This window comes from Xiphias gladius, chromosome 18, assembly GCF_016859285.1.
Source record: "Xiphias gladius isolate SHS-SW01 ecotype Sanya breed wild chromosome 18, ASM1685928v1, whole genome shotgun sequence".
NCBI lineage: Eukaryota > Metazoa > Chordata > Actinopteri > Istiophoriformes > Xiphiidae > Xiphias > Xiphias gladius.
In genome coordinates, this window is record NC_053417.1 from 27,882,283 (window position 1) to 27,896,578 (window position 14,296).

General features: G+C 40.0%; 1 protein-coding gene across 3 annotated transcripts in view; it reads right to left on the bottom strand.

Annotated features, from left to right (window-relative positions):
- Positions 1–14,296, bottom strand: part of LOC120803607 (nucleolar protein 4-like) — a 166,592-nt gene that overhangs the window by 71,971 nt on the left and 80,325 nt on the right. For all 3 annotated transcript variants that reach the window (XM_040152228.1, XM_040152227.1, XM_040152226.1), the window contains one exon: positions 2,717–2,870. In XM_040152228.1, coding sequence (XP_040008162.1) covers positions 2,717–2,870 — 154 coding nt within the window. The remainder of the gene's footprint in view (positions 1–2,716; positions 2,871–14,296) is intronic.

A 14,296-nucleotide genomic window follows, 5' to 3' on the forward strand; every position in this document is an offset into this window, starting at 1 on the left:
GGGTTTTCCCCGGGGTTGAGGCACTTTCAAGCACAGGATTTCATTTGGGGGGGGGGAAATAAAAAATCAGTTTTCAAGACCCTCGAACATTTCCCAGATTTCTTATAGATTGAAGTATCTGTCAAGACATCTGGCCATTAGCCAACTAAACCTCAACCCAACCTGAGTGTTTTATACATTACTAACACTCCTGTGCATTAGAGAAATAAGAGGAGGCTTTGCTGCCTGGCAGTTTCCTTGGATTGGAGTCTAATTGAGCAGGAAAGGCACTTCAATTCTGCCTCTCAGCTCCTCTGAGTGTTGTGGCATTTGGACACCTACAACCCTCCTCTGGCTTCCATATGAGGTGTAGGGAACAGATTGACCTTTTAATGACAAGGCCTTATACACTGTACCTACTGTAGTCACACACACACACACACACACACACACACACACACACACACACACACACACACACACACACACACACACACACACACACACACAGAAAAACACCTTTGTACTTCTATCTTTGTGAGGACACGCATTGACATAATGCATTCCCTAGCCCCTCATCCTAACCCAAACCTAAACCTAATTCTCACCTGAACCCTAAAACCAAGTCTTAATGCTCAAGCAAACCTTTGAGGTTATGAGGACCAAAACACACACACACACACACACACACACACACACACACACACACACACACACACACACACACACACACACACACACACACACACACACACACACACGGGCTTGTTTCACTGCACTACTGCTCTATTATCTTTGCTCAGTAACACTTTAAAGGAGTGGAAGAGAAACACAGCCACACGCAGTGACTCAGTATCAGGTACAGTACATTACAGTACCATTCAAATATGCAGGGGATAGGTCTCACACAGGCACATACACACAGATATACACACAACCCACTTGTTATATTAGCAAGTAATTGCTGTATCCTTGCGGCATTATGAAACAATACGGCTGTCTTCAAAGCGAGCGCTCATCACAACGGGAAGCCTGCCAGTGCTTAGAGAAAGAGAGAGAGACAGACAGAGAGAGCGGAGTAGTGCAAGAACCAAAAGAAGGAGGAAATATTGTGTATGATTGGGGGAAAGCCAGAGAGGAGAGAGAGGAGAGAGAGAGAGAGGCAGCTGGAAAGCAAGAAAATGTGGGAGGAGGGGGAAACAAAGGGACACTGGCCGGCAGAGAAAAGAAGAAGAGTGACAGCTCAGTATGAAGCGACAGAAGGAACGACAAGAGAGAGAAAGGCCACTCTGAGGGACGGAGGTAACAAAGAGGTCAGGATGGAGCTGGTCATTCAGAACCACCTGCAGTCAGAAAGCTTCTATAACAAGACCACTTTAATACCTTCTACCTTTTTATTATATAGTTTCCCCAAGGATCAAACAGCCTGGTTTCCACTACAAATGGGCTGAAAAACTCTTCAACTGAATGTGTATAAAAAAACACACACAAACACACATACACACAATCTGCTGCTTGTACTGTATGTTTGGGATCACCTTATACTTAACCTTAATTCACTTTCCAGAGTCCCTGTTATTTTCAGCCTGGGACACACACTCTCAAAACAGTGATTTTTCAAGAATGCCATAGTAAGTGTGGAGCTTGAAACTATGACAGAGTAACAGTGATGGAGAGAAAGAGAGAGAGAAAGTAACAGAAGAGAGTATAGGCACAATGGAAACCCAAGAAAAAGACAGTTCACACTAATGCACATTCTGTAGGTCACGGTTTGTTTTTCGCTCTTTGCCGAAGCTCATCTTGTCATTAACACTACTGACGCTAAAAACTTTAACTTGTTTTTAAAAGCAATGTTGAAGATAACAGCAACAACTAAATGTAATTATTGTATATCACTTACAAATTAATTGGGACTTTCAGGCATAGTGAGCATAAACAAATGAGACCTTGTTCAAAATGTACTGCTATTGCTGTTGGTAGCGAAGCCAACATTAAGGGAGTTGAAGAAACGGTCTCAGTTATTCGCTAGTTTTTTTGTAACACTCATCTACCAAAGGCAGAACATACAGCTGCACTATATCACAAACTAGATGAAACAATATAAACACAGATAGTAGGGAATATAATGAAAGCACCATACAGCCTGATCACGTATTACACATCCGTCTAGTGTTGCGGTAACGGTATCAACGGGAAAAATCCTACACTGAATTATAAATCATAACTCTTCCATGGTGCCTCTCCATGTTTTCTCTTTCATTTTAGTAAAAAAGGTATGAACAAGGTATTTCTTCCCTCCATCCACCATCCACCATCACCTGAAACCCCCCAAACTCTGAAAATTTAGCTTAGTTGTTCAACCCTACAAATCTGACCCAGGGCTCAGTGTGAAAGACATTGTGTTTGGGCTGAAAAGGGCTATTGATGATCTTAGGTATAGTCTCACTACTTTATAATAAACAAAACAAATTCGACAAAAACATTACATTAAACAAAAAATAAGGACTGATAGTAAAACGCTGCTCATAAAACCTCTACATTTATTTTGAAGATAGTTGGTCCTTTTTGGGTTGAATAAATTCTGTGACCTTCAGGTTTACTCTGCCCTTTTCTAAACTCTAAAAAACGAACAAGGCTGTTCCTATTGGCTCCTGAAGAACAACGCTTGCATCCAACAGCAGCAATATGAAATGAATAGCAGATAAGACATTATCTTGATTATCTTCACGGCCCTTACCGTCGTCCTCCTTGCTGTGTGTGTTCTGGGGACTGTGGCGCATCCCCTCTCCTCGGCTTGGCGGGCTCAGGTCAGACGCTGCTCCCAGATCAGCTGCTAGCCATGCGGGCTCGCTCATCTCTGCCTCCTCCTCGCTGCTCAGTGAACTGTCATCCTGACCAGAAGAGAAGAGACAGGAAGAGTTTTGTAAAATTGAATTTATACTTTACTTTTAGCTCATACTAATGAGTAATCAAACTGTACTAGTGTAGAATTACAGCTGATCATTTTCTATAGATCCGTACACGGGATTATACAGTGAAATAAGACCAACAGCTTTTTATTTCAGGCATTTAGCTTGCAATTGATCAACAGAGAAATTCTACAAGTGCAACGGTCAAAAGAGCTTTAATCACCAGATCAATACTGTGTCCAACAGCAGGGAAAGATCGTGGTGAGATATTTAGGTTAAGAGAAAGTGACAAAGATGTCCACTGAAGAGAACAATCTAGAAATGTTAAGAAGATTCATTCAACACACACGTGGACACAACACAACTTCCACAACTAACAAAATTTACTGGCAGAATCGGTTTCTGATGTCCTCAATATACAGAGCGTTACCTGTCAACCACGGACGTGTTGGACTGTAACTTGACTGATGAGAACAAATGTCAATGTTCAAGATTTGTTGCAAGAAAAAAAGCATCATATCTCAGCAGACCTTTTGTTTTCGAAACAAACAACACTAAGAAAAAGGAAAATTTGAAACAGACGAGACTTTCATTTCAGTCAACATATCTGGAAGTAGATTGGCAAAGAAGAATTCCTACAAAAGGAGCAAGACGTAAACAATTATCCTCTGTCTTTTCAAATAGAAGATTCATTTTGCCGTGTAAATCCACCTAAACTCAGATTAGCCACCATCTCATGAATGATACTGTTTACCCGCCGTTTTAAGCCATTTCTAATCCCTTTATTTACCGCTTTGTCAGTGTCAACATTCATGGGAGCAGCCATGACAGCTGCTCTGCCAGTTTAACCCAAACATCAGAGGAAACAACAAACACGTGGCTGAGAGATGGCAGGCAGGCAAATCAAACACAACATGCCAACTGCTGCTCAGTGTGTAACACCGGCAAGCCGTGCTGGCAGCAGGAACATCACACTGAGATGTTTTTCCTCTAAAATCTGAGCTGTCATCCTTCCACCTCACAATTAGTCTGTTCCATCCATAAAATGTTGGAATTGAAAAATGCAACACTTCCTGTGGGAAACAACATTTTTGGCCACTCAAGAGATACCAAAAGTGTTAAAATCAAAAAATGAAAAAATAAATTTCCTGAAACAGATTTAACCACTAATAGATCAGCCAGTGACTGACAGAAGTAGAGCAGCTATTTCTCTATATAAATATATGGCAGTTGCAGGCTTCAGTTACACACTTCAGAACCGACCAGTTCCAACACATCCTTCAACCTGCATGACCATTTAGGTCGTTTATCCCTAAGATCACGGAGGTTTAGGTAGAAACCTACTTGGTACGGTCTAGTAAAAGGTTGTGGTTTGGTTTAAAATTAGTACTTCATTAAGGTTAGAGGACTTTCGTTGTCATGGTTACGATAATAAACATGCAGTTAAGGTTGTGGTACAGTCATGGATAAAAGAAACAACGGTGTTGGTTTCAAATGGGAAACAAACAGCGGCATCCTTTGTCAAAGTCCTGTGTTTTCTTGACCCATCCATCCACCACAGCCTCCTCCTAACATAGACTTTGTCGCTCTTTATACTGCGTCACCTGACTTCCTCTTTTGGTCCCATAATTGCTAACAACAAAACGTTAACTATGGGTTGTAACAAGCTGCTGGCACACACGACCTGTGGGCTCCTTTTTAAAGGGTAGGACAGTCTCACCCAGTCACCCCTTTCCAACTCTCGACAAAGGGGCAGCGAACGTTGGCACCGGCAGAATCGTCCAATATGAACGTAATCCCTAGGGATGCTAGGCTGTCAGAACACTACCTCAACATGTCATCTCTGTCCTCATCACTCTCTTCAGCATTTCAGACCCACACAAGCAGACACACATAAACACACCCCTATAGCTGTTATCAGCATCTAAGGAGACCTGCACTTTCAGTAATGAGGTCCCGGGTGCTACAACCGCCTTTTATCACACCAATTGGACAAACACAAACATTTGCAAACAATGAACAGATTAATTTATGAGCAAAGACCTCAATGACACTGGAGCTAAGACACAGCAAACCAGTCTTTTCATCATCACTGTTGCCCGAACAACTCTGAATAGACAAAAGACAGAAAGACACTATTTGCAGACAGGTAGGCTGAAGATGATGATGATGATGACACAAAAATCACAAAAAATGCTAACAAGAGAATTCTCAAGTCATATTTCTATTTTCTTATTTAACATACATGTCATTCTTCACTCTGAGCAGGAATACAATACATAATTCAACAGTGCGTATATGACAATGAAAAAATGGTTCAGCTAATAATGAGAGCTGCTCTGCTACAGGAATGACTGAAGTGAGAAATCACAGACCGACCATAACAGAGGCAAAGAAAACAGATGCACACATAAAAGCTAAATATATAGTCTACACACATACACACACACACACACCATACACTTATACATATGTACATATATATATATACACACTCACACTCACACACACATGCATATTATATATATATATATATATATAAAAAATATATTTTATATTTTATTTAAAGTGTTTGGTAAGACCTAGTAATGCCCAGTGCAATTGTTCAACATGCTCTTCCTAAATATTTTTCTTTCAGATTGACAACTGTATTGGCTTCTGTAAAAATGAAACACATATCCATTTTTCCATAAGTCAGAATAATCCACAGGTGTTCAAACTGGAAATGGAAAAGCTTTCACAAACTTAGTACAGGCTGAATATCAATCAGTGTTGCAGTTGACTGCACATTCAGCCTTAAGGCTACCTCACCTCCCCGAGCCCTTTTAAAGAGAAATTTCATGCTAAATTCAGTTTTTGAGTTAGCAAATTGTACGTCAACCACTATCAGTTGATTCTGCTAGTGGGATGCAGTTTTAATTATGGGTTCAAGTTAGAATAGGGGGTTATGTTGCTAGTTAAATTAAAAGAAAACTTTGGTCTATACTGTATTTCATATCAATGCTTAACCAGTTAAAAAAGGTAAAACATTGCCATTCAAAGAAAAAAAAAAAAGGCCATTTATACTGTATACATACACGATTAGCTCTAAAGGTCCTCTAATGAGTCCATGTGGCAGCACTGACCCATATCTGTCTATTAGAGAGGGTTCTCAGAGGAGGAGTTTCCGTGGGCTCGTCACACTGGATTAGCCTCCTCACTGCAACCAGGCAGCCAGCCAGTAGGACTACACACACTGACAATAACTGGAAGCGTCCACGTAGGTCTGGAAACAGCCAAGCTATCCAGAGAGCTGCGTCATTAAGCCAGAGAGGCTTCAACCTAGAGTGAAATTCTCTCATCACAAGGTGCATTTGATGGGCCTAAAAAAGGCAGATGGCACTGACAAGATGCAACTTCTGCTGTTGTCACTGCACATGAGACAAAAGGATTCATTTTCGAGTCATACATGGTAATGCCAGGTCTCTGTTAGTCCGCTGAAGAAAATCCTCAGTGGAATCTCCAATTCTGGTTTAAAATTCATGTTTCATTGTGTAGTGAGATCCAGGGTGTCTTGTTTGTTCTCATTCTGACACTAGTATGAACCGACAAGATGATGTTGAAGAGGAAGATGCCGTGTCTGTGGTACAGGTCTCATTGTCTAACAGAGTTTGAGACCCCCTTTTACAAAGGTGGACCTGCCTCCCACTAGTTTTGTAATTTTCCAAAACGGACAATCTGATGATTCCACATACTTTATGCAGTGGTTGGCCAGATGTTCAGAGACTTTTTTGCTCTTCAAAGACCTATTTCTGTGCAACGTCATGAACGCCTTTGAGGAGAGACCGAAATTGTGCAACCTCATCCCGTTTATATGATTAATCACATCACAGATTAAAAAGACACACAAGGACCAGAATTCTTAGAGAGAGCTCAGGGAGGTAGTAGATGCAGCCAGAGGGGTGTCAGGCTTTCCGCCCCAGTTTCTTTGTGGCCATTCCTAACAGAAACACTATTGCCTTAAGATGTAGTCTGACCACAGCTCTTATGACCCAGTTTATTTCAAGCCTTGACGCTGACAAAATTTACATCTATCTTTGTAACTCTTCCCCCTGGAGTGCTTTAGGGCTGCAAGTAATAATTCTCTTCTCAATTAACTGACTATTCCAAAACTAGAGATATTCCGTTTACAACGATGTTAAGACAAGGAAAAGCAGCAAATGTTCATATTTTAGAGCCATCATTTCATTTTCCGTTGATCGACTAATGGATTTATTAATTATTCATTGCAGCTCTGGATTGTTTGAAACATATTCCTGCCACATTATTTTTCTTCTGAACTGAGTCACCTACTCATATAAAAAGCAATTCAATATTTTAAGCTTTTTGCCCAGTGTGTTCATTCATTGAAGTCAACACAGATAGTAAACTGCACTGGGACCTTGTAAAGCATTCTAGGAAAGTTTAACTGGCAACTAATTACCTTACATGGTTTAGCTAATCTTATGAATTACTTTTGAGTAATAATTTTATTTTATTTTCATTTCATGTTTAATTTCTTAGTGCACCATTTCTGTGCTGCTGATTGAAGCTCATGAAAGGTACCAGTTTCATTGTAGCTTTTTTAACTGATTGACATACACATACCTCAGGGTCCAATTTCATTAAGCACATCCATGTGGAGCAGATCAGAAATAAAACGCTGCATCTTTATGCAGCTTTTTGTTGTACAGACCGAATATGAATCATCAGGAAAATGTTACCTGGGAGGGCAAATTCTGAGAGTTGGCACAGCTTCAGTTTTTTACCGGTTATTATCCTTCAAAATGGAATAAGTCGATAATTACAGGCGAATGAAATGAGCAAAGCTCCAACAGCTTCCCAGTTTTTTCTGAAAAAATGTTTAGGCGGGTTTTATACCCAAGAAACAAAGAAAAAGTTGCCTAATTCTGCTTCACAGTTAAATGTGATTCCAGGTGGAAAAAAATGGCAATACTCTATAAGATTTCTTGAGCTCACATTCCAAGCCGTCCAATTTAAAAAGCTGTTACAGATAAGCAAGAATGTGAGCCATCCTGTGAACTTGTGACTCGTCATTTTAATCAGCTCGGAGACTGTTCTGAGACTGTTAATTCACCGTAGCCAAGCACATGAATCAACTCTGACAAATGATCAAATGAGACCTTATTTTAATCTATTCATAATTCCTATTCAATTACTATCATCACCAGCTCACATTACCTCATTTTCAATTACCATAAAATCTCAATGGTATAATCACTGGTTAGCCTACATCTCTTTGTTGTGGTGCTGGAGGACTGAAGAAGAGCGGATTCATATTAGACCTGTGGAAGCTATCTAATGGTAAATCTGTCTGTCTTCACTTTTCATAAAGACTCTTGGAAAATGAGCGCTGATGAAGTCATGAAGAGGCCGATCTTCTCTTGTACCGTTAAAGAGAAACTGAACGGCACTTATTTTCTCAGACAATGTGGAGTAGTATTCAGCAGGTGATTTCTTTGAACGTAGAGGCATTTTCTGACATCGTGAAGTCATTCTTTATCTTCCTTGACATCTTGTCACATTGTAGGTAAGTCTTTTCTGATCTAAATGAAATAGCGAGTACATATTACCCGCTACAACTTGAAACTAATGGTAAATTATGACGATAGCTGGTAACTGAATGTAATATAACATCTACTTAGCGTCCTGTTTGTTTTGTTTTAAAACATGGAGAGCACAATTCAAGAATGAAACAGTCACTATGTCGTGTCTTAAACATGTTAAAGGACAAGTCTGGTGTTAATCCATATTTCTCTTATTGTCAACAAATCCCATGAAAAACCCAAAACAATCAATGAGCTGAAGCTGCTAGCAAGTATTGTGTATGTGTATCCAAAGCCTGACATGTCTTATTCCTCTGCACCACAGAGCTCCAGTGTTGTTCAATAACTATTAAAAACACATCATTGAGTCACACTGTTGCACTGGATGACATGTTCTTTCATTACCATAAACTAACACTGTAGTTTAATTTGACTCAGTACCACACACCATTCTGCTGTCCTAAATATTCACTAGAGCAACAAATGTGGATTAATCTGCTGCTGGAAATGGTTCCCCACAAAGGCACCATTTCCTCCTGTTTGAGTAATGTTTACTGAAAGAAGAAAAAAAACAAAAACCAAGTGACCGGTTGTTTTAGGAAATTACGGAGCCTTTTTACAAAATGAAACTGAATATTTGTGAGTTGTAATTAAAGATTTAAATATTCAATAGGCACCTTGGAGCTGAGTGACACAGAAAAGGTAAAGAAGTCTAATGGACTAACACACTCTAGGTTTTGGTTTTTCCTGGGATTTGCTGACAATAAGAAAAAATAGCATTCAAAATGTAGAATAATACCGGCCAGATATCAGATCAGATATAAATCAGTATTAGTATTCAGCTTGGTGAAATATCATCTGGTCAACAAGCCGTTATTACACCATCTTATTGTTTATCAGTGGACATCTGCTGTGTGAGGAAGACTGTTCCCTCCCCTACCACTGCTCAACCCTTACATCCGCTCCTCTTCATTTTACCCCAGTCAGCCAAACTGACGAGAGCTATGAGTCTCTTCTTGCACGTGTGTGTGTGTGTGTGTTGTTTATTAATGGTCTCAGTAATGAGCTGTCCTCATCTGCATACAGATGAACAGCAGCGTTCCTGGCTGATACATTAACATACATACACGACTCAATAACACACCTTTCTCCCCCTTCGTCTACATTTGTCTTTGGCTCTGTCTGTGTATAAAGAGACTTGATTATGGAACATATACACATGTACTTTATGTATGTAGAGACACACAATCCTCAAACTCCATGATGCAAAAAAGGAGTGTGTTGAGATGGGTGGCTTCAAAGTTCTTAGTTAATTTACTTTGTTAATTATCTTAAAATGTTAAACACATCAAACCCATGACATGGCTAAAGCCTGATCAGACTGTATTTGTTCATCCTGCTGCATTTTGATTTAGATGCTGCAGATTTTTTGTTTTAAAACTTAACAAAGTTGAATAATAACGAAACATGAATGTAAAACTACAGCAGTATCTGGATTTTAAGGTTGATAAAAACAGTTCAATTTGAGTTTTTAAAGCTTTGATAAAGCTACAGTAGGTCAAGCACTCTTTATGAAACTCCATACAAACTCTGTTGTGTTTTTCATCACCTAAATTAGTCAGTTGCTCTCAGCTGTGGAAGCCACGCCTCACAGACTGACAGTGATGATGATGATGATGATGATGATGATGATGATGATGATAATGATGATGACTGTGGTGAAGACTGAGAGGTACAGAGCAGTAAAGTGCACTCAAGATGAATAATTAACAACTAACTTTTCTCTTTTCTCTATTTTTACCAGAGCGGAGGTGAGAGAAGGAATGTAAGTTTAAAATTTCATCAAAGAACGAAGGAGAAGGCTTGTTGTAACACAACAACAGGTGGAAGGAGGAAGGAGGGGTCCATGATTATGATTGTAGGACAAAGTCAACTACACCTCTACAAATGTGGTTTTTCCTCTCAAGCCACATGGGCAGATGGTGATGAGGAACAGGGGAGGACCTTCAAGAAGGGAAGAGGAAGAGAGGGAGGAGGAGGAGAAGCTGAATTTATACGCAATCATGAAGAGGCAGAAGGTGAGAGGCTAAATTTGAGCTTTGGAAAATGATAGAGTGGATGTGGAAAAGCAGAAGGGGAAAACAGGACAAGTAAGTGGAAAGGAAGAGAGGAATACAAACGAGAACAGCTGAAGTTGTAGACAATGGAGCAGAAGAAGAAAAACAGAAAAGTCAAATTGATGAGGGAAGAGAAAAAAGTAAGGAGCAGGAAATAGAAGAAGCGGAGCAGCAGGTGGAAAGTATGAGGAGGAATAAATTAAGTAGATACATCGAGGATGATTCATAGTGTAAATCAAAAGTTTCTCCACCCTCAGTCTTCCCTCGTTCCTCCAGAGGATGGTTTATGGAAAATCAATTTTGCATCACAGGGACATACAGTATATTTTATAAAATATTTTCTCCCATGAAAAACAGCAGCTGTGTGTCCAGTTGCCATCCAGCAACTTCACCAACTGATGAGATTCAAACTCGGACTGTTGTTCTGCATATTTGAAAATACTCTTGCTATAAGTTTAGTTTAAGCTTTAGCAGTTGGTGCCGTTGTAGCGTAGTGGCATTACAAATTGGAGAGTACAGACATGTCCTGACAGTGCCTTGTGTGGACTGGTGACGTCACTCGGACCCCTACCGGACCCTCGCGTAGAATGACACTAGCCTAAGCTTTTAGTCTGTGATAGGCGTGTCCTGTGCCAACAGCTTGTCATAGCTGGTAGTTTAACTGGTCAGTGTGATGATAAATACACTAAAGATCAGCCAAACTCCAATTTGTAATCCTATTTGTGTGCTTATTTTCCTCCTAAACACAAATATGTTTATATAGTGTATACCTTTTACAGAATCATAATTACTTTTTTTTTTTCTTATTAGCTGAGCTACTCCACAATCTTTCCACCCCCTGACAGCTGCAGAAGTATACGGACTCCTGGTTGGGAATCAGTGCTCTACATAACCTGCAACCAGAGAACAGTGTTTTACACTGTGTGTTTACAGCAAATGGTGTGTGAATTTGCGAGCAGAGCAGTACAAGTCTGGACCTTACCCTGTGTGCGGTGCATGTGCATTGGGTGACTGGGTGTGTATAGAGGTGTATCAATTGGCTTTTTTGTTTGTGAGTGTTCGTGTACGTGTGTGTGTGTGTGTGTGTGTGTGTGTGTGTGTACGTGTGTGTGTGTGTGTGTGTGTGTGTACGTGTGTGTGTGTACGTGTGTGTGTGTGTTTCCAGAGCAGAACAGCCGGATCTGATCCTATGGCATTGCTAAGCTAATCAGGTTAGCCACCGGACAGAAGGAAGGACACATCTCTTTCTCTCACACCCTTCCTCTCCCATCTCCTCCTTCCTTTTCCTCTGCTCTCTTATATCACCTCCTCTCCGATCACTTCCTCTCTCCTGCTTTTCTCTCCAAATGCCCATCTCTCCTTATTTTATTCTGTTCTGTTTTGTTCACCCTATTCTTTTCTGCTCTCCTCCCCCACCACATCCTCCTCCTTCTCATTCATCCTCTCTCTCTCTCTGTCTAACCTCATCATCACAGAAAACAATGGGACTGTAGAGGGAAAGCCACATTTTAAATCAATAGTTTGAAGGAAAAAAAAAACACACCCTGAAATCCAAAGGGGAAAAATTACTAACATCTTCTCTCCTTTCACAAAAGTAATTCTTTCTCTTTCCAGATTTTTCAGGTCAGTGCATCACTAAATATCTAAACATTTCTCCGTAACAAGTAATATCACGTAAAAAGACAATGGATCTATGACTATTGGAAATTTTTTTTCATGTGTTCATTAGAAACATTTCCAGGTATTTTGTCCAGTTTGTGGATTTTTCCACACCTAAAAAATAACCTATTTAGTCCTGTACAAGAGCCCTGCATCAAAGCAGTATATCCAACCTTCAGCTTCAAGCCTCAGTGAAAATTTCCTCTGTAAAAAGTAATAATTTCTCCAACTTGTTCCAACCTCGCCTTCAACTCCGCCATCCCCATAGACAGAGGCACAGGAGGGCTGTGAAGCCTCTCTGCCAAGGCAAATTATACACAGAGAGAAGATGTTTTACTAGGGAAGTCCAGAGCAGCACAGAACCACTGTTAAATAACAAACCAGCCAACCGTGATTAATGGCTACGTGGGAAAACGCTTAAAATAAAGCTCAATAATGTAATAAGGCACCAAAGCTGATGATTAAATACAATACAGGCTGTTTATTATTTTTACTATCAAATCATCTGTTGATTTTTTTTTTCATTAATTGTTAAATAATCAAAATGTCAAACATTTTCCAACAGCCCAAGGTGACATCTTCTGTCTTGTTTTATCCAACCAAAAGTCAAAAAACCAAAAAAGTTTTGAATTTTAACAATAATTTTATTATAAACAAAGCAGTAGGGTAATGCATACCGACACTGAGAATACTGTGATGTCTGCAAATGGACATAAATGAGTGGCTCTAGCTTATTATTGTTCATCTAACAATTGTCCCCTGTAAAAAGTCACTCACAAGTCTTAAGTGCACTGCCATTTATACACAGTCTAAAATCCTTTCTTTAGACCTCATCTCAATTAGGGCTGAAATTATGAGTAAATTAATCGAGTTGTTGAACAGAAGAGCAACTACTTCACTTATCAATTAATCATTGAAGTCATCTTTCATCCAAAAATGCCAAACTTTCTCTGGTTCCAGCTTATCAAATGTTATGACTTGCTGCCTTCGATGGTCTAATGTGATTATTGACTGAATACCTTTGGGTTTCGTACTGGTGGTTTGACAAAACAAACAATTTGATGATATCACCTTGAATATAGTTGTTAGTTGTAGTCCTAGTGCAGTCACACTTTTCTATTAAATGGCAAAACTACATGGCTGAAATAGATTGCATAGATTTAATGCTAGCAACAACTGGAAATAGAGCAACTCTGGCTTATTATTGTTCATTTAATCTTTGTCTTCTGCGAAAAGTCACCCAGAGGTACAACATGTACAGCCATTTATGCACAATCTAAAAACTTTTATCTAGACCTTATTAGCTACGGTACTTAGAAGTGCCCAACCTTGCATGCTAACAAGTCTAGGAAATACAACAAAATGCAATAAAACATAATTGATCACACCACCTCCCTGATCAAGACTTCAGTGACCTCAACGTGTTGCTTTTAGTCACACCAGGCCAAATTAAAGAGTTTTATTTGTTAAAATGGCAAAAAATTTGGATTTTCTTTGGACTGATTCCATTTTCAAAGATGATAATAATTCCAGACTCATTCACCTCACTGTTCTTTCATGCACATACACTACGTTTTGGTGATATCCTGTGTATTCCATCAGGATACAAACTCACAACCTGATCACAGTTTGTCCCCAGCAGAGCAGTGTAAAATGAATTTCATTAAGAAAATCAATTAAGCTGGACATTGTTTCCTCACATGAAGGAGTTGGGGGGTTGGTGCTTCTCATTCTAATCAGTCTCTTTGTTCTCTTTGTTTTACAGGCAGTGGTGGTGCAGAGCTGGACCCTGAAGCCTCCCTAGCTGTCAAATTGGCATCCTTCCACCTACCTACCTCCCCCACCCCATCACTCCCCTACTTCATCCCACCTCCTCATTTATCTCCCTCCATTTCTGCCTACTTTCCCCTCTTCCTTCACTGCCAACTCCATCCCCATTTCTTGCTGCCCTCTCCTCATCATCAGCCTGCCACCTTCTCCTCCCCCCTTAACCCTCCCCTGCCACAAACTCTGCCCCCCCCCCCCAGTCTCAACTCCTCCCCCACGG